This window comes from Urocampus carinirostris, chromosome 9 (assembly GCF_059441175.1).
Source record: "Urocampus carinirostris isolate Australia breed hairy pipefish chromosome 9, RoL_Ucar_1.0, whole genome shotgun sequence".
Classification (NCBI taxonomy): domain Eukaryota; kingdom Metazoa; phylum Chordata; class Actinopteri; order Syngnathiformes; family Syngnathidae; genus Urocampus; species Urocampus carinirostris.
In genome coordinates, this window is record NC_142357.1 from 4,984,573 (window position 1) to 5,005,830 (window position 21,258).

At 38.7% G+C, this 21,258-nt stretch overlaps 1 protein-coding gene across 8 annotated transcripts in view; it reads left to right on the forward strand.

Annotated features, from left to right (window-relative positions):
• Window positions 1-21,258, forward strand: part of gria1a (glutamate receptor, ionotropic, AMPA 1a) — a 151,072-nt gene that overhangs the window by 111,171 nt on the left and 18,643 nt on the right. For all 8 annotated transcript variants that reach the window (XR_015851370.1, XR_015851371.1, XM_088344299.1 and 5 more), the window contains exons 12-13: window positions 12,171-12,369; window positions 14,118-14,365. Coding sequence is in view for 6 of the 8 variants with exons in the window: in XM_088344299.1 (XP_088200425.1) it covers window positions 12,171-12,369; window positions 14,118-14,365 (447 nt within the window). In the remaining 2 variants the exon portion in view is untranslated. The remainder of the gene's footprint in view (window positions 1-12,170; window positions 12,370-14,117; window positions 14,366-21,258) is intronic.

Here is a 21,258-nt window from a genome sequence, read left to right on the forward strand (position 1 = left end):
CATAAACAAAGCTATTCTATTAAATTAAAGTGTTCAGTTCAGTTTATAAAGGGACAGTTTTACCTACTATTTACAGTCATGGTGTCACATCAACAGACCGTTTTGGCTGTACATTACTAAAGAATCCTTTATATGGAAGCTCATTAAATATTGTATGCTCACTTTTGAGAATCTTTATGACAAAGACCCACACCACAAACAGTAGAGCGTTATTCTCAATGTTTTTTTGGATAACAACTAAAAACCATCCAAAGCCAAAATATGTAAAAATACCCCCCAATGATTAAAGAGGCATATTTGTTGATATGGGACACAGGCCCTCGCATTCATAAATGTTATCAAACCACCTAACGTCACACAATTTGCTGAAAAATTGGGTTTTGTTTGGAGAGCAGGTTTCGCGGTTTTTGTTGAATTTTGTCTTAAAATAAATGGGATGGCTCTCTCTCAAAAATAAATATAAATATTTGGCTCTAATGGCTCTTTGGTCCAAAACTCTTCCCCACCCCTGCTATTGATGTCGTTTGGCAAATAACACATACATCTTATCTAGATGTATTGTTTATTCCCTATTGAACTGCAACTCCAAAAGCCCTGAGCATTACACTGGAATTTTAACGGGCTTTTCCACACTCTTCACACATTTTGTCCTATTTCTCGCAACTTTTTAATCTTTCCACCAGCAAAAAAGACTAACACCATGAGCCAGGTCATCACTGCATCCACCTGCAAAATAATGCTTAGGCATTCTGAACAGGAACTACCAAAACTTCGCTTGAAATACTCATAAATTTGACTAATTAACTTGTAAAACAATATGACGGCTGGCTTGCAAGGGAGCTTGTGGTACTCTGGAGAGTTCACAGGACAGGATGTTTTTTAAAATGCATCTCTGGAAAAAGTAGATATGTATACCGATAATTTATATAGAGATATTATACAAAAACATGTACTATTTCCTCACATTTTGCATGTTTAAAAATTTTTATTACCCTAATGGTTTAACAGTCTTATTATGCATGCATCTGTTATTGCCCAATGAGAATGTTTGCAATTCCAGTGCACAGTGGAATTGGCTGACTCTTGTTGGACCAGCACAAATCGAGGCAAAAAAATAAGAGATCACTAAAGACGCTCTCAGCTCAGCTGTACTGTTTGGAGCGCAGTGTGCTACCATGGCAACACTGTGAAGATGTTATTTGAAGAGCAGTGCAAGCTTTTCTGACAATGATTGAAATTAAAAGGGTTTGTTACCTGATTTTTTTTTAGAATTTATGTAAGAGGATAACCAACTTACTTCATTTTCTTTTGTAATTTATTTGCTTGTCGGTATGAAAATAGGGTGAATATAAGCACAAGAAAAGCTAAACTCTAGGTGAGCTACACTTACAGTTTAGAATGTTAATGCAAATGCCATTACATTAGGAATAGGGCTAAGTGTCCCAATCAATTGAATTCAGATGTACGAGTTTATTTGATTGTGCTTGTTTTTTTTAATTAAATTAATTTAACTTAACTCAAACTTAACTTAAACTTAAACCAATTCCCACAATAATTCTAATATCAAAATGGGACAAAAAAATGTTTTTTAAGATGAAGAATATAAAACCAAATTAAGTAGATTACGTAGAGGTAGTAGTACTTGTTCATAGAGTTTTTTAATGCTAAATTCATACTGACATGACATAAAGGTGGGTTGTGTTGTTTGAGGTGTACTTAAAATGTTGAAAGAAAAATATTTTCTCCATTAATTATGCGTTAACATTGCCCAACTGAGTTCAAATAGCCCTTATAATTTTTTTCCACCATGCCTATCTGCTTTTATCAATTTTTTTTTCATTTTGTTGTATATTTTATTAAAGTGACTTAATTAGCGATTCTTAGTAGTAAAATAAACTTAATTCATTGAAAAAGCAAAAAAAAATAATTTAAAGAATAATCAAGAAAATATATGAACATCCGTCAATCCATTTTCTGTGCTTTATCCTCGCTAGAGTCTCAGGGAGGCTGGGGCCTTTACACCTATTAGACTTGACATGAGCTTTACCTAGAGGGAGCAGCTAGAGCTACCCAAAAACCAAAAAATCCCACAAAAGGCTGGGTGGGGGAAAAAAAGAGCTTATTAGTTACTTTGAGTCTCCCTAGTTTTTAATTCTCATTTTTAGACAATTCAACGACATATAGTTGGCAAATAACACCTTTAACACTTTCCTCATCTAGTACTCCTCATCTCCACCCAAAAAAGTATAGTTTGATTTTGAGAAATATGTCGAAAATGTAATAAAATACAAAAATATATATTTATTAAAATATACGAGCAAACTGATTCACCCACAGAACAGTAGCATTTTGTGGTTGTTTTTCCCAAGAACCCAATTTCTGCAGCGACACAATGGCAGCAACATTTTCTCTCTAGTTTTTTTCATGCAGCTGTATGGTAATATTGACCTTTAGATGGCAAGAGAAGGGGATAATTATGAAATCATAATTTCTTTTACCATCTCGGGTTTGCAGATTAGTGTAATGATAAGGATAAAAGCTCTACTTTTGTGGGGTTATTATTATAATAATCCCGAAAACGCAATTAAGAAAAAATATCCTACTTTTGCCACCATCCACTGCACATTTCCTACTTACATTGTCCCCACAAATCCTGTGGTTTTTCTAACAAATTTCACTACTTTTCTTTTTAAATATAACATAAAACTTAGTTAGCCAAAACATTAGTTTCCCTTCACTGAGCGCAAAAAGCATTTTCTTGCACAAACCACACAGTGATTTTTAAAACCACAGCAGAAGAACAAAACCGCCGTTATAGAATAATGTTATTTTATTCTAATTTAAAGCTCTGTACTTCTTATTCTGTTTATGAAGTATCTATTATCTGAGCACTTTCCAAACTTATTAGTCACTGCTCATTAAAATATCTGATGGAAGAGGCTGCCCATTCCTAATTCTACTCCTGCGGCAAATGAATACTAATACAAGCATCCATATATGACTTAGGTTAAAAAGTACTAACCTAAGAATATTTGAATTAAAAATGCAATTTTTCCGAATAGATTTAATGAAATGTTCCCTTCTAGTAACTTTGATTGAATTCAACACACTTTTCTAACCTTCTCCATCACACTTCCATGCACTCCTGGAAGGTTTTTTTTCCTAGTATCCTGCTGCCAATATCGTTTTATTTGTTCAACACAGGAAATGGGACAAATCACATGGGACTGTACTTTCAGAGATGGGCGCACCCGCGGACACACTTTTTTTATTCACATTTTTTACCCTCCAAAAAAACTCAAAATTTTGGTGTGCCTTTGAGGTAAGATTGGGCCTAGATAGGTCAATACGATCCGGTCGTGCGGGCATTTAAGGCCCACCCAGCATGACCCTGACCATATGACTCTATTTGATGGACCAAGCCTGAAGCAAACCTGAATTATCCTATTTAGCTTGTGAGGATTCTATACATGTTATACAAAAATAAATATAGTAGTGTCTGCAATTTGGTAATCACACTGCACAAACATATTAGTGTAGTAATGGAGGTTTTTATCCGGACAAGGTTCAGTACACAGAAAGTCAAGTAGCGAGGCAACAACCATCGTCCAAGATGCAGGTGAGGTGTCGGTGGTACAGTAAACTCAATCAGCGAAGGTGACAGTCCAAGAGTTCATCAGGTAGTACTTGTGATAAAAAAGGACAGGCAAGGGTTCGGTACACGGGATTAACAAAAAGGGTAGAGACAAGATGCTTGGGATATGACAAGTAAAGCAAAAAACTAGCACAGAACCAAGGAGAAAAAGTGTTTAGATAGTGACGAGAGGGAGTTATAACAAGAGAGAAATCAGGACAAATGACCGCAGCTGAGAGGAGGAAAATTTAACAAGGAAGTGAGTGAACAAATATAGTCGAGATAAATAGAGGGTGGAAAGAGAGAAAGTGATCAAGAGTGAACCTACAGAGACATAGGAACCAGAGTGCAGAAATGTTACAGTCTGGGGAAATACTTAAAGAAGAAATCATGCTATTCGCACATAAACAATCAGAAGATTTAATGAAAAGAAAGGGCTAAGAGGAGGGCCTTAAGAACAAGTTGGAATTTCTTATCTGAGGTATTGGCTCCCAGGTTTTCATTGTAAGTTCAAACCCCATTGATTATTTTTCTCCTTAAAATTTAAACTGATCAATGTCAACAATCCTTAGGGCCCGGTCACACAGCCGTTTGCTGCTGAATCACGGCCAGAAATTTCTGCCTGTGAGGCGGACGCTATTGGACGCTTTGAGATCGCCATACAGACGAGATACAGCAGTGCTTAACACGCGGTCGGAAATTCGCGCGCGGGTGGCAGCACGAAAAAGTTTTGCGCTGCTCAATTCTTTAGAGCGCGGGTACACAGCCTTTCACGGGCGTACCGAGGCTGAACCACGGCCAGAAATTTCTGGCCGTGAAGCAGACGCTGTTGGGCGACGTTGGACGCCATGAGACCGCCCTATAGACGAGATACAGCAGTGCTTTACTCGCGGTCGGAAATTCACACGCGGTTGGCCGCGCGAAAAAGTTTTGAGCTGCTCAAAACTTTGAGCACGTGTTAACCGCGGGCGGCACACGAGGTAATGACGCGGAAATGACGCGGAACAACGTGCTCTGGCCGTGGCCAGGGCGTGGTTACACATTGGTAGGACGGGAAATTTCAGCGGGTAATCGTGGGTGGAGCATGGTAATAGCATGTTCTGCGCCTGTATCGCGGTGTTATTACGTGAAATTAGCGTGTTACACGTGTGACGGTCAAACGCCTTTCTCCGCGTATATACAGCGCGATTTGCCGAGCACACGTCAGTTGTGCTCGAGACGTCAAGGGGGTGAACATGGATCCCCGTCAGCGTAGTGACCTCGTCTTAATCCATTTTTATTTCTTGACATTTTTTTTCATTTCATTACAAGATAATAAAATAAAAATGAAAAACTATTACAATAATAACATATTGGCTTCTTCGGTGCCATAGCTTGAAATCTTGATCTTCACGGGACTGTGTCTTGAGCGGTTATGATTTCTACAGCCCGGTGTTATGCCGAGAAATACATCCCTGCCGAAATTTGCATCCCCTCGCTACTACAACCACTTTTACCTCGTTTTATCTCACTTTTATATCACTTTTAGGGAATGTAATGGCGAACATATAACCAAAACCACTTCGTCTTGCATTTGTTGGGAATGTAATACAACTTAAACCATTCCGTCTTTGTTTTTGTTGTGAACCTAATCGAACGGTAATGCACACCGTATATAAATGAAATGAAATGAAATGAAATGATCTGCATTTATATAGCGCTTTTCAAGTCAATGACTTCCCAAAGCGCTTTACATTGTGCTTCACATTTCCCAATAGCGGCCGTGATCTGTGCAGCCATGTAAGGCGCTAACCTGCTTATTGGGGGTAATTGGGGGTTCAATGTCTTACCCAAGGATACTTCGACATGTAACACGGACAAGCCGGGATTTGAACTGGGATCCCTTAATCCTAAAACGATCGCTCTACCTCCTGAGCTACTGCCGCCCCCAAAAAATCCTCCCCCCCTCGCGTGAACGCGCATTCTGCTGCGCTTCCAACAAAAGCGGTCGTATTCTATATAAAACGCTTATTAAAACAATAAAGTGAGCTAATTATAACAATTGGGAGATCCTAGTCTATATAACGCGTTTATTTAAACAATAAAGTGCGATCGTATTCTACAAAATGCGTTTGTTAACGCGGATGAAAAAGTCACCAACGTCAATGCACGCTTCCAACAAAAGCGATCGCAGCAGAATGTGCGTTCACGCGAGGGGGGGGTCGGGGGGATTGCGTAGGAGTCGGATTTGGGCACAACACCGGCTCGGGAGCTTTTATACCTGTGGTCCACACGAGAAAATGACGCGGAAATGACGCGATGAGGAAGCGGAACAGTCGCCAGCGTCTGTTTTGCGGGCATACCACCGATGAACAGCGGGTTGGCCAATTTTGCGCATTTTCCATCGCGGGCAACCACGGGCAAAAAAAAAACGCAAAATTTTAGCCGTGATTCAGCCGCAAACGGCTGTGTGACCGGCCCCTAAGTGGAGCACTGGTTAGGTATTAACTGTAGAGAAGAAGAAAAAAAATCAATACAAAATTCTGATTTACGAGATAATATTTATAACTGCTGGCTTCTGGTGCAGTCAAAGCTCCTTTATAGTGACCCATTTGCGCCTCTTGAGCATGACAGCAGTGTTCATTTTACCTCTGAGAAGTGATGGGTCCCGGGGACTCGTATGCTCAAAAATCTATGGGTCCCCAAAATTTAGTTATCGAGGTTGAAATTGTAAATCGGCGACAAATATATAAAATAAATCCATATATTCATTCAGTTTTAATCATTACAGTTAATTGGTAATACAAAGCAGTTATCACTTTAGATTTTTCAGTTCACAAAAATATTGTACATTATACAAAATAATGTTGCTGAAATATTAGTCTATATATTCATGCACTTTTAATCATCACAGTTAATTGGTAATACAAAGCAGTGATCACTTCAGATTTTTCAGTTCATATATTCTTTGTGGTTTGCTGTCCCGCCACAGTTGTAATGCCTTCTCAAGGTCCAATCCATTATCATCCTCCTCATAGCGTCACCAGGAATATAATTTAGTCCATTTTGGCATAAAAGTCCTTTTCTTGCTAGGAGTATTCTTTTGTTTATTTTCTTTCGTTGAATTGTTCGCTTCAACACACGTGTTTTCCTTGCCTCCACGATCTTCCGAAGAATTTATCTCGTTCCGGAATTATTGCTGTTATCACTTTCTGCATTATGTTTCGACTTATTACTGACACTGAAGAAATTACCAATTTTGTGTTGATTGTCCCCTTATACTAACTGTTTATTCGGAGGCATACTCACACCTGTCAACCTCCACAGCTCCATGCCCTTACAAACTGTCGTATTTTCCCCTACAAAATACAAAAAAATCTAACACCATATTTTTTTTTTTCAAACGTGTTTATTTAAGTACTTTAACATGTTATATTGTACATGTGTTGCGAAAACTCGAGCCGCGTGACCAAAACAACAATGGCGGATCTGCCAGACGAAAAGTTTGGAGTGCGGTAAATCTTAGTTTAAAGAAATATAATCGGGTAATAATGACAATTTTGTGTCAAAAAAGTTGCGTCCCGGGAACGCACGTTGATTTGACATGATGCGTCTCCAGCAAAAATGATGCGTCTAGGATGCAGGGACGCGGGCAAATGAGAACACTGTGACAGTATTATTTCAACGCAAGCATTATTGGTAGATAGAAGCCATCATAATTTGAATGCACTAGGAAGCTTTTTATTCCCCTGTTAGTATTCACAAATACCTACCTTTGAATATATGGAACACCCTTTAAACGCTTATCAATTAATCATTGCCTCCTTTATCATACACAACCGCATTACCGCGTAAACAATATCCAGGCTGTTCTTCCCTTACCATTTCTTTTCGTCATCAAATGAAATGGAAAAGAGGAAGTAGGCTGAATGAATAATTGATTAACCATAGCTGTTACGAGCCTAAGAAATTACATTTCTACTTGGAGGTGTTCCCTTACTGTAATGAGACAGCTTAGTTTTACCAAGACTCTTAGGTAGCCTGCTGTTAGACTAATGTTTGATGAGAGCAAGGGAGGCTCCACGAAATGGGAACAAAAAGGAACAAACAGGTCTGGGTGTGCCAGGTGGTCTCCTCTTGCTCGTGCGTGGAGTACTGCTCAAACACACACAGGCGATAGAAATGGTGACCTGGTTGTTCCCTTGGAGTGACTTACTCACATGCATTCCCCAACACTGTTGGGCCCGTTACTGGGAAATAGTAATTAGTTACAGCTACCAGTTTCTTCATTCTAAAAAGTATTTGCGTTACCCCCCCAGATTACTGACACCACAAGGTAGCGGGTTACTCTGAAAGTAACTATGTTATTACAAATTACCGTATACAGTTATACCCTGTTTTTTGCTGGGGTTGCATTCCAAAAAGTCTTGCGATAGACAAAAGCCGCCAAGTACAAACATTCATTTATTAGTTACAGACAATATAAACAACTGTAACAAAATAACGACTTTAACTACAAACACAGAATTGCAGTTGATTGTACGGTCTTTATTGTCATTAATACTCATAATACAATAGTATAACGAAATTGGAGGGCTTCTCCTTTCAGTGTAAGTCGTTTATGTAGAAGTGGCCAACTAGTGCACGCTGGCATCAGGGATCGTTGGACTCAGCCAGGTGTCTGTGTTGATATACAAGAGTCATTGATGTAGCGGTTTCCCATGAGCTGTAGCTCCGGGTCATCGGTTTCATGGGTGGCTTGTTATGTCGCTGGAAGAGTAGGCCGGACCTGCCGCATTGCTTCCTCTCTTCATGCCGCCTCATTCTCTTCCCAGACTATCCACTGGGCACCCGCCGGTAATCACCATTTCTTTGCACTCTTCTGACTTCCCTCAGACTCCAATTGAATTGATGAATTCATTTCAGATGTAATAAGCCTCTAAAAGACTAGTAGCCATGCTTTGCAGCTTGTTTTGGGTAGGTGAACACATTGACTTGTGATCCAGACTGCCCCAGCTGTTTGTCATTCGCTATTTTTCTAGTTGTAACTATACCTTAATTATGAGTATAAGTGGTAGACGATCAAAACATTAGTAAAAGGAGAAATGCAGCGTCCTCTTACTCTGTGCTTTAGACGGTGCCACTGTAACTGTATTAATTTATATTATATTGGCGATATTCTTTAGCTGTTATTCATTGTCTTTTATTGCTGCAGAAATTTACTTATTATGGGACGAATAAAGGATCTGATCTTGTTTTGTACGTCGATATAAACACACTTTCCTGTTGTATTATTTTAATTCGAGTTGTGGTTCTGGTTCTGGCGGATAATGTTTCGTGAGCGAAGGAGGGACCACCCAAGCAAAGAAGACATTACAATTCATAACCTTTTAGTTGTGGAGTAATGTTGTAACAACAGTTGAGTTAGTATATATTATGAAACCTGTTACATTACACATTACAGAGAAAAGTAATTGTTCCAGGAACACGTTCCTTTGTAGCGCATTACTCACAACAATGCTTGCGCAAGTGATGGTGACCTGGTTGTTCTCTCGAGTGACTTATTGAAATCTCATTTACAGATTGTTGATTTTTCCCGGTGCCCTGTTTTTTTCTCTCTCTCAAGTTTCCCCATTAAAATCTACGCCAGAAAACCTAAAGCATTAATCAGGCATTATAAATAGCAACCATTGGTAGCAGAACTCGTTTTAAAAGCTTTTAAAAACACTAAAGAGCATATGTGAAGGTTATGAACATGAACGAAAGCACACTAGAAGGCAACAAAAAAAAAAAAACACACATTAGTGATAGCTGTCGAAAGGCCGGGGGAAATTTGTCAAAAATGAGGACAGTATGCAGAACAGCACAAAAAGCAGAGGAGGTTTCCATATGTTTTGGGTTTGTGTAGCTTTTTGTAAAGCTGGATCATAAATCTGAATTGGGGAAAAAAAAGATGGCAGCAGAAAAATAAAATACACTTTCTAAGGGAAAAACATTGTCTGGCAATATAAGGAAGCATGAAAGCACACTAGTTGGGGGATTTTTCATCATACAAGATAATGATACAGAAAATCTGCCAGGAAAATATAAAAGAAAGGTGGATCCATTCTTTTAACCTATATAGCATGTATTTTTGCTCTAAAGTGGCTAGGGCCAAACCACAAGTCATAGTCAACCTGAGTTGCTAACAAAAGAAGTAAGTGGCAAAAAAGTTTGTAAAAAAATTACGAAAGCAGAGTAGAAAATGACAAGCCGTGGATGTCTGAGTCACAGGACACAAGGAAAATCATATGCAGAGACCATCTGATGAAAGTTAGTCAGGGGCCATTAAACTGATGCTCAAAACACAATATGATCGAGCTAACTTTGCAAAATAGGCAAGATGGTGGCCAAAGTGTGTCTCGAGTTATGTAATATGATTGTGAATTTCCATACTAATGTGTATTGAAAAAATATACATGTTTATAATGTAGTAGGTGTGTTTTTGCCTAATATTTGAACCAATACTGTTTTATCTAAACAAATTTAGTGCCACAGATATGAAAAGGCCTTTGAATGCCGTCTGTTGTTGATATTATGGATGTTAAACGATGCCCAACCCTTTGGCCAGCTCCTCACAGCATCTCCATCCATCCATCCATTATCTGCACTGCTTATCCTCAGTAGGGTTGCGGGGGTTCTGGGGCCCATCCCAGTTATCTTCGGGCAGTGGGCAGGGGACACCCTGATCTGGTTGCCAGCCAGTCGCAAGGCACACAGGGACAATCCGCTCGCTCATTCACACCTAGGGACAATTTGGACGGGCCAATTAACATGACATGCATGTTTTTGGAATGTGAGAGGAAATCCACGCAAGCACGGGGAGAACATGCAAACTCCACACAAGAGGTTCGATCTCATGACCTCAGAACTGTGCCGCACACGCGCTTACCATTGTGCAGCCGTGCTGCTCACAGCATCTCATTATCTAGTAATGATTTCTGTGTGATAAAAGACCACGAGAGGGCAGTGCCTTTTATATTTGTATTTGTATTTATTTATTTATTCAGCCAGTATAGACCATAAACATTATATATACAGGAAATCATTTGACACGCGAACCTCTCGACGTGACGCGTCACCAGGGTTGGGTAGGGTTACTTTAACTTGATTACTTTCAAGTACTTTTGGATTACTCCAATACCAAATATGCTAATAAATGACAAAAGAAACTAAATATGAATAAAATTACTAAATTTTGTACAGGCTTGGGGAGTAACGGAATACATGGAATGGCAAAAATGATGTTGGCAAGCTGTTTGGATTTATTTTCATTTTGTTTCTGTCGCATTTTATGTTGGTTTTGCTAGAGATCAAAGAGATCGAAGCCAGGAGAGAAAGCTTGCCATGCGTTGTGAGTCATAATTTGATTCATATTTAGTTTCTTTTGTCTTTCATTAGGATATTTGGTATTGGAGTAATCCAAAAGTAATTGAGTGTAATCAAGTTAAAGTAACCCTACCAAACCCTGCGCGTCGCCTTCGATCAGCGCCGGGTTTTTAGAATAGAATAGAATATACCTAGACCCAACTGCTGTGTTGGGAGTCATTAGGTGACCAAACCCCCCAATTCCAACCCTTAATGCCGAGCGCCAAGCAGGGAGGCAACGAGTACCAATTTTGTAAGTCTTAGGTATGACTCGGCCTAGGCTTGAACCAGCGTCCTCCCAGTCTCGGAGCAGGCGCCGTACCATCTAGGCTACCGAGCTTATCCACTCTCTGTTGAGCCAGAAAAGAGACATCTTATCTCCAGGGCACCTTCTATGTGGCAAATTTGACCCACTAACATGTAGAGTAGACATAAGATAAGCAATATAGGGTCAATCCAAGATAAGGCCCAGGTTGGTTGGTTGGTTTTCTGTGGTGATACCCACAAAATGATCCACTAGTCAGCAGCCCGTGTCATGGGAGCGTACACACATCACGTCAGCACATTGCTTTTTAGTAGAGAACACAGCTTTAGGCAAAATATCGGAGACATAATCCTAGAAATGCAAAGTCCAGTTCATAACTAGATACACCAAAAAATTGTTTCGCTCCCCGTTTATTTTTGTGTTTAATTATATCTTTATCTATATCTTAGGACAACTTTCTGTTTATCTATTTTCTAACTTTTGTCTCTGGCACCGTGAGTAAAAATGGTGTGTTAAGTCTAATCAGATTCAGAGATGAGTGAGATAAAACTGAACCAATTAAGCGATAACTGTCCATATGATGCAATTGCGGCGATAATAAAACTCAACATAACAGTTCATTCCACAGAGTGCAGGCATGAAAATGTGTCTAGGGTTAAATAACTGAGAAGTTTGGCGCAAATATTCCTGTGTCCTATACAAACAAATATACCACTTTAAACTTGTTTCCCTCCCACAGTTATTTGAGACCATTAAGACTCATTTTGACCATCCTTTTTTGTAAGTAAAGGTTTCAAAACAAGAAGCAAGCAGGGTTTTTTTTCTAAATTTGTCACAATAAACTGCAAACAAAAAGTTTATGGGTGTACTGCATTTTGATTTCAGCTCCCTATCTGGCCGCATAGTTGGAGGTGTCTGGTGGTTCTTCACCCTCATAATAATCTCATCTTACACGGCCAACCTCGCCGCTTTTCTGACAGTGGAGAGAATGGTCTCCCCTATAGAGAGTGCTGAAGATTTGGCCAAGCAAACAGAGATTGCATATGGGACGCTGGATGCTGGCTCCACAAAAGAGTTTTTCAGGGTGAGAACTTTTAAACTGTTTTTTTTTACACTTGCATGAAAATGTTTCAAAACATATTTTTTCTTGATTAATTTCCATAGGGAATCGACACAAGTTTTTAATACTGACAAAAATGTCTCCATTACTGTAAAAAGCACTTTTCAACTTACTGACAAAAACAGTTGTTTTTTGTTTTAAGTTTGTTTCTCAGGTGTTTGCTAATGGTGGGAAATCCAATTGTTATTAGAGAAGGGATTCTTTTGACTCAGCTCATTTAAAATAGCTAAAATATAGAACAATCTTTGTTTTTAGATCATTAACAGTTGTTTTGAGGTTTCCATGTTGTCAGTCTTCAGAGAAGATGCAAAGAGGAGAACAAATTGCAACTAGCCACCTTAAATACCCTATTCGGTAATTGGCATTCCCTGTGTATGTAGGTCAAGGGCCAATGAGCTTAACAAAAACATTTTTGTGTTCCCATATTTAGTGCTAAAGGTATTCAAATTAATAATGCAACAAAGGTGCCCAAATGTATGCACCTACCTTTTTATTTTCAAATAATTATTGCACATTTTCTGTAAATCCTAGAAACTTAATTGCACTACTCAAATATCATTGTGTCTGTATGACAAGTGCTGTATGAAGCTTCATTTTGCTAACAGTACTTTTTAAATAACACTGTTAAATTCCCCTAAGCATGACTGTGATTTCTTGTTTTTGCTGAAACTGGCATTCCTATATGCACTTTGCAGTATGCATAACAGTAAAGAATATATATATATATATATATATATATATATATATATATATATATATATATATATATATATATATATATATATATATATATATATATATATATATATATATATACTTAAAAGGTACCTTTTTATTTTCAAATAATTATTGCACACTTTCTGTAAATCCTAGAAACTTAATTGCACTACTCAAATATCATTGTGTCTGTATGACAAGTGCTGTATGAAGCTTCATTTTGCTAACAGTACTTTTTAAATAACACTGTTAAATTCCCCTAAGCATGACTGTGATTTCTTGTTTTTGCTGAAACTTGCATTCCTATATGCACTTTGCAGTATGCATAACAGTAAAGAATATATATATATATATATATATATATATATATATATATATATATATATATATATATATATATATATATATCTGCTCAACTGATTTCATTTCTCTCTCGAGCCAGTACTTCCACTGGCGAGAGAGAGAGAGAGAGAGAGAGAGAGAGAGAGAGAGAGAGAGAGAGAGAGAGAGAGAGAGAGAGAGAGAGAGAGATGGATGGATGGATGGATGGATGGATAGTTTTAATTCCATGCACCTTATAGTGCTGTATGTATGAAAAATAAATGACACAATTCAGTGTAAATACGAAATAATTCCTTGTTCTCTGTTTTCAGTCCAGGTATGCATTCTAGCTTAAACACTTTGATCCCTTTGTTTAGATATGGTAGTAAATTATGTGAACAAGTTTGTAAAACCTCAAACTGACCCAAATTCTCATCTCATCTCATCTCATCTCATTAGCTGTACCGCTTATCCTCAGAAGGGGCTGACCCAAATTATTATTGTTAAAATGATTTCTGACATCAGCGGGTTTCTATTAATGTTGTATTTGATCTTTGCAGTTGTATGGACCTAATTCAGATCAATAAATCACATTTGTCCCTTATATGTGGCATGCAACTATCCCAAAGTAAATAGTTCTTTCTGGTTATTCTTTTATTCACCCTTTCTACCAGAGATCAAAAATCGCTGTGTTTGAGAAGATGTGGTCCTATATGAAGGCTGCCGACCCGTCTGTGTTCGTCAAGACTACAGACGAGGGTGTCATAAGAGTTCGAAAATCCAAGGGAAAGTATGCCTATTTGCTGGAGTCCACGATGAATGAGTACATAGAGCAGAGAAAACCCTGTGACACAATGAAAGTAGGAGGGAATCTGGACTCCAAAGGTTATGGCATTGCCACTCCCAAGGGATCCCCACTCAGGTAATACCCAAAAGCTCCTGCGGGGCCCCATAAAAGCCCAAAAGCATTTATGGAAGTTTGTACATGACTTGAATCATGAGGTTTTTTATTTTATTTTATTGTATTTTTCTCACATTTATTTAAATTATTTTATTCCCATGTTACTTTGCATGTTTTCATCCAATTTTTTTATTATGTTTGTGTCCAGCATTTCTTTCACTATATGCTTTGTCTCTCAGATATATCATGCTTAAGTGTAGTTAAAATTACAAGTATTGGAACAGCAATGCCAAAACCTTTGTATTTGCATTTTTATTTATCTTTATATTAAAGAAAATTGTGTTTTAGTGCAAATAATCTATTTAGAATGGTTGCTTTTTTACACTGTATGTGTAAGGCTGGGAGAGTGCTGAGACCTGGAATTATGAATATGGATACCAACATTGTATGAGGTATTGGTACTCGATTTTAGTGCTTGTGTGTTTATAGAATGTTAAATTAGTGTTAAATAAATACTTAAAAGAAAAGCAAAAGTTGATTTGAGCATTTAAAGATATTTCTTTAAAAATATGAATCAGTCTGAAAACATGTTGTATTGAAAATTCCAGTATGTATTATTCATCAAAACGTGTAAAAAACTCAGGACTGTCTTGAAAATAATTAGGATGTACTAGTATTTTAGGCTTTTGTTGAATACCGAATTAATTCTGTTAGAAAAAACATGTCTTAGGTCTGTTCATATTTTTTTTTTATTTGTTATTTTTTTTAGGGCTGAAGATCCCAAAATTAACCTCTACAAATGATTTAAAACAGAATATATGGTCTGTGAAGCTTAATGGACGAAACTGAAAGAACAAGTACAAAATTGAGTTTGGTAGTCCAAATCAAAGACCCAAGACACTGTCAGCACAACAAAATATTTCACCCGATAATCAGTCAGGTCTTCAAATAGCCAAGCCAATATCCATACTTTAACCAAATAGAGCATGCATTTTACCCCTATAGCATCTGTTTTTCTTAGTACAGTAAACTCTTGTTTTTTGCGGTGGTTGCGTTCCTAAAGGTTCCTGCAATAGTCAAAACCTGCAAAGTAGGAACCTGTACTTATTGATTTTTTATTTTCAAAACTAACTTAAAATATCTATTTATCTATCTATCTACCTTGGTCATATCCATCAAGAGGGGTGACCGACAGCAAGACAAACACATACAATTACAAAGAAAATAAAAGGGAAAAAAATAGCAAAAAAAAAACCACACACAAAAATTTTTGGACCATGGCCAACCCAATTGCCCAAACACCCATACAAGTTAGGCACCTCGGCACCTAAGTTGGTCATGCTTTCGTCCCTCCAGTGAAATGGGACACCAGAAAGCGGCCATGTCACTCGGGTCAGGGTGACACAACACACTCTTTTGTTCAACAGCAGGGCACGACAGCTTTCACTGGTTTACCCCTGCCGCTTGATACCGGTGCCCAGCCCATCCTTAAGAACGCGTCCACAATCCCACTATCCTTTCACAACACCTCTCCACTCCTTTTATCACCAACAAGAGGTCTAGCTTCCATTATATTTAGACCTCTTTCCTGCAATGCCCACATAACACCATCCATCCACGTCAATCGCGGCCTTCCTCTTAATCTCCTTCCATTGACTTCTGCTCTGTAGATCCTCTTCAACATTCGCTCCTCATCCATCCTCTCCATGTGTCCAAACCAACCGAATACTCTCTTATCAACACGCTTGCTCAGTTCCACGACTACTCCAGTTCTGTCTCTCACAATTTCATTTCTCAATCTATCCAATCTTGTCATTCCTAACATAGTTCTCAAACACGTCATCTCAAAAACATTCAATTTCCTTCTTAAATTTGCATTCAGGCTCCAAGTCTCTGTACCATACAACACAGTCGGCACAATCACACTCTCATACAATCCCCTCTTAACATCCATACTCATACTTTTGTTGTTCATCACTCTCCTCAGAGCACCCAAAACCTTGCTTCCTTGATTCACTCTGTGCAATACCTCGCATTCCATTCCACCAACTGCAGCCACATCACAACACAAGTACCTAAAGCTTTCAACTTCTTCCAACACCTGTCTATGCAACCTAATTTTTAACGTAATGCCCACTCCATCACGTGAACACTTCATCACCTTACTCTTCCCAACATTGACACATAACTTACACCTATCACATACTCATCCAAACTCCGTTACCAACCCTCTCAATGTTTCCTCAGAATCAGCCACAAGCAAACAACAATCATCTGCAAACAAACAACAACTGACTTACCTGCCACACTGTTCCACTGTTGTCCATCATCTCTACACCTCTGCCAAATACTCTTGCATTCACCTATCTCACCACACCATCCATGTACACATTAAACAGCTATGGTGACATCACACACCCCTGTCTCACACCAGTCAACACAGGGAACCACTGACTTGTCTCACTCCCTACTCTTACACATGCTCTGCTGTTCATATAAAAAAACTCTTCAATGCTTCCAACAACTTTCCACCCACTCCATACATCACCATCACTTGCCACAACGCCTCTCTATCAACTCTGTCATATGCCTTTTCCAAGTCCATGAAAGCCAGATAAAATTCCTTACCTTTTGCAAAATATTTCTCACACACCTGTCGTACTGCAAACCCCTGATCCACACATCCTCTTCCTTTCCTGAAACCACTCTGCTCCTCCATCACCACCTCATTCGTTCTTTCTCTCACTCTCTTAATCAAGACTCTTCCACACAGACACCAAACTGATACTTCTCGAATTGCTACATTCATACTTATCACCTTTACCCTCATACAATGGCACCACACATGCACTGCACCAATCAACAGGAACCACACCACTTAAAAAGCATTCATTCAACAAGTGTACTAACCAGTCAATCATAGCTGTGCCACCTTTTTTCAGGCATTCAGCAGTACAACCATCCAACCAAAGTGCCTTCCCCCCTTTCATTCCTTTCACTGCCTCTTGCGACTCCCATGTTTTCACAGGCTTCACATTTAAATCACCCAACACGGGCATTCTCTCCATACCATCGATCGCCTCGACTCTCACTTCGAGCAGTAGCCCAGGAGGTAGAGCGCTCGTCTTGGGATCAAGGGATTCCAGAATCCCGGCTCGTCCGTGTTACATGTCGAAGTGTCCTTGGGTAAGACACTGAACCCCTAATACCCCCAATAAGCAGGTTAGCGTCTTACATGGCTGCAATACAAGGCTGCTATTGGGAAATGTGGAGCACATTGTAAAGCGCTTTGGGAAGTCATTGACTTGAAAAGCGCTATATGAATGCAGATCATTTCATTTCACTTCCTTTGCTTTCTCACTCACAAGCACAGCCACTCTTTCTTTAGCATGTCCACCCGTAACTCCAAGCCTTCTACCATCGGACCTCCAAGCTGTAATTCACCCTTTCCTTTCATCTTTGTTTCACTCAAAGCTAACACATCAACCTTCTTTTTAGTCATCATCCTTCCGATCTCCTCTTTCTTCCACTCAGTCGCTTTACTTCCACATCCTCTCACATTTAGTGACCCTATATTTAGGGTTTGCAAGACCTTTCGGTCTCCCGCCCCCCTTTTTTGCCTTGCTGTCTCTTAGGGAGTAGAGATAGAGAGGAGAGGATCCCCAATCCCCTCGCTCCCTCCACTTTAGTCGCCTCTTACGACACACAGCGGACCATGGTGGGAGAATTCTCTTACCTCTCACAAGGAGAGCCCCCCCTCTCACCACAGGGACTAAATCATTATTTAAAAATATATATATTTTGATTTTATAGCCTCTATGATTTTACTTCACGTAAGACTTTGTCACCATCATGTTTACAATATGAAAAACTGTTTTTACTTTCCTTAGGCAAACCAAAATGCCGTAAGAGCCATGATGGACCAAAAAGAAAAAAAAAAATCTGGAGACACAAGTAATTAAAGTTTTATATAGGCCCTACATCAGGGGTCGGAAACCTTTTTCGACCCATAGAGCTATAATAGCTTCTTTTTTTTCTTTTTTTTTAAAGAGCCATAGCATGTATTTTAAACCAAATTTTAGCAAACCCACCAAACCATCTCTTCAGACAAAATCTATTTTATTAGCGCATTTTTTTTTACTGTGTGATGTTAGGTATTTTGATAACAAATAAGAATAATGCCAGAAACTGTGTCCCGTATCAACAAATATAGCTCTTTAAAATTGTCCTCATCCCAAAATTACTTTATAATATTGATGCTTGTTTTGGAACCATTATTTATGAAAAGATAAGTAATGGTTTCAAGACAAGGTGCAAGCAGAGTTCTTTTTTAAAAATGTCACTAAATACTGCAAATGAGGATACTGACGTGCTTACTTTTGGTGCAGAGAGAAGTGTGCTCTGTGCATAGTTCTGCCCTCAATTACCACTTAACAAATCCAATAGCTCTGTGAGCTTGGCTGGTGTTTCTGGCCCTTACAATATTGTCTGTGAGTTTTCATCACAATGTGTCTCAACAGTGAACCTAAATTGTTTAATGAGCTTCCATATAAGGTATTCCTTAGTGACGTACAGTCAAAACGGCGTCTGTGGGTGTGACACATTGACTGTAAACTGTAGTGGGGACTGTGCTCTTTATATACTGGACTGAAACATCTATATTGTTAGTTCTACATCAGCTATAGGCGCAGTAAACTCAACACCTCGTTCTTCATAAATGGAATGCTACAGATGAGATTTATACGAGTAAAATTTTATCTCCAAGCCATATGTACTTATGAAATCAGCCATATATAGCTCGCGAGCCACAAGTTCCCAATTCCTGCTTTATAAGGAAGGAAACGCATACTCCGTCTATCTTCATTGGAAAAACGCTAACAATGCGTCCTGTTTGTGTTTCAACTGAAACTATATATTTTTCTATGAACAAACATTTTTGAAAAGGCAGTTTGGATTCACTAGAGAGTTCCAAAGAGCTGCATGCCAATTTAGACCAAGTTTAGTGGGTGAGAAGTCCAACTTTGATGGTGAGGGTGAGCATCTTCCACTGCCTTTTTTTCTGCCTGGCCAAAGGTGTTTTTGTGTGTCCAAAGTGTTTAGTTGACACCAGGGCTTTTAGAGAAACTTGAAATTGAAAAAGATTTGTGCACACTTAATGTAGGTTGAAGCAGTTTTACTTACGTGCATACAACTCAGACCACAGGCAGAAAAGGCACAGAGCGACTGTTTAGCCAATCAGAAGGCGAAACACAAATAGAATCCAGAAAGTGGCAACACCGCGATGAAGAAAGGGATTACTACTTTATACAGGAAAAACAAAGGGATTGACCTTGCTGTTCGAATATTTTTAGAGGGATTTCATGATTTGTCATATAATGCAACCAACCACCCTCAAAATGTACATCACAAGCCATTCGGCCTGCAAAGGGGTACATGTCCCATGCATCCACCTGCCCATTTATACCAGGGCTCACGCTGGCGAGTGTTGAGTCAACCAAATTAAATATTTGCCCTGTTAAGTGTGATAATTGATGTAACTAATGATAATGTATGCCAAACGCTCTCCTGCAATCGATGTCCAAATGCAGCAGCTGCCATTTTGCATTACATCAACGACCATTCATGCTTCAGCTGCTGCAAAGAGAGAGAGAGGAAGCTGGTGCTATCTGAAGCCTTTAATCCCTAACTAATAAGACTCATTCATTTTAATGAAAGGAGCCATATGGTGAGATTTCATTGGAAATTACAGAGGATTCATTTGACCGACCACCTTGATTCGCAGCCAAAGGTCAGGTCGAACTGACAAGAAATTATTTGTGTGGTTCAAACTCGACATCCCTTAATTTGGACTAAAATCACATTATTAGTGCTGTCAAGTGTGGAAATTATTTTCAAAGTCATCTAAATCTGGAGGTACATCGTAGGATAAAAATCAGCTGAGGACTCTCTCTCAATGTGGTATCATTTTGCTTTTAAGGTGTTACTCATTAATGACACCACACATATGCAAACACAGCTTGATTTAGACTGAAGCTTTCTGAACTGCGGACACCAAAGGTGTCATTTATTCTGTTTATGACTTGAAATGCATGAATTATTTGCTCTTTGTCTGAACAACGCACAACTACAAAAATCTATTTTTTTCAGATAAAAAGAAAGGAAAAAATGCTCAAATATGTAAAAGAAGGGATGGGCATAATCATTAATGAATGCTTCAATTTGGAACCTCATATAAAGAGGGTGTTCAAATTAGTGCAAAAAAAAAACTAACTATTGTCTTTTTATACCAAATAATGTCTAAAAAAATTTAGTGTATCTACCAGGCAACATAATGTGACGATAAAAAAGAGCATTGATTTTAAATATTACCACTTGTACCCATATATGTATCAAATCCATGAATCACATAATGTATTTTCCCAAAAATGGATGTTTTGTCAAAAGCGTTGTTGTTTTGTTTTGATTCTTTAAAAAACAGTTAAAATACCACCATGACTACATGCTTAAACCTAATGCTGATGAACAAAGGCAAAATCTCCATAACATTATGCCCATCTCTGTTGTAAATATACAGTATGCAAATGTGTTCCGTTCTTTTCCCAAATGACTTGACTCTTGGTTTCACAGGTGCTTTCTTCTCTTGGTGCCGATACATCATTTTTCTTATTTGTCTTTTGGTGACCTGTCATGCATTTTGAACATGTTACCAACATGCCTGCCCACCTGCCCGTTAATCCCAGTCCACCTTCCTGTATTGACATCACCAGGTCCTGAAGTCACCAAACAAACTAACTTTTCAATCATGTCCATGCACTTTGATTTCTTTCTTGATGTCTGAAACCAAGGCTGAGAAAGAATTCAAAGGTTTTACCAGCTCACTAAATATTGGACCTGTGTTCCCTACAGCTGTTTTT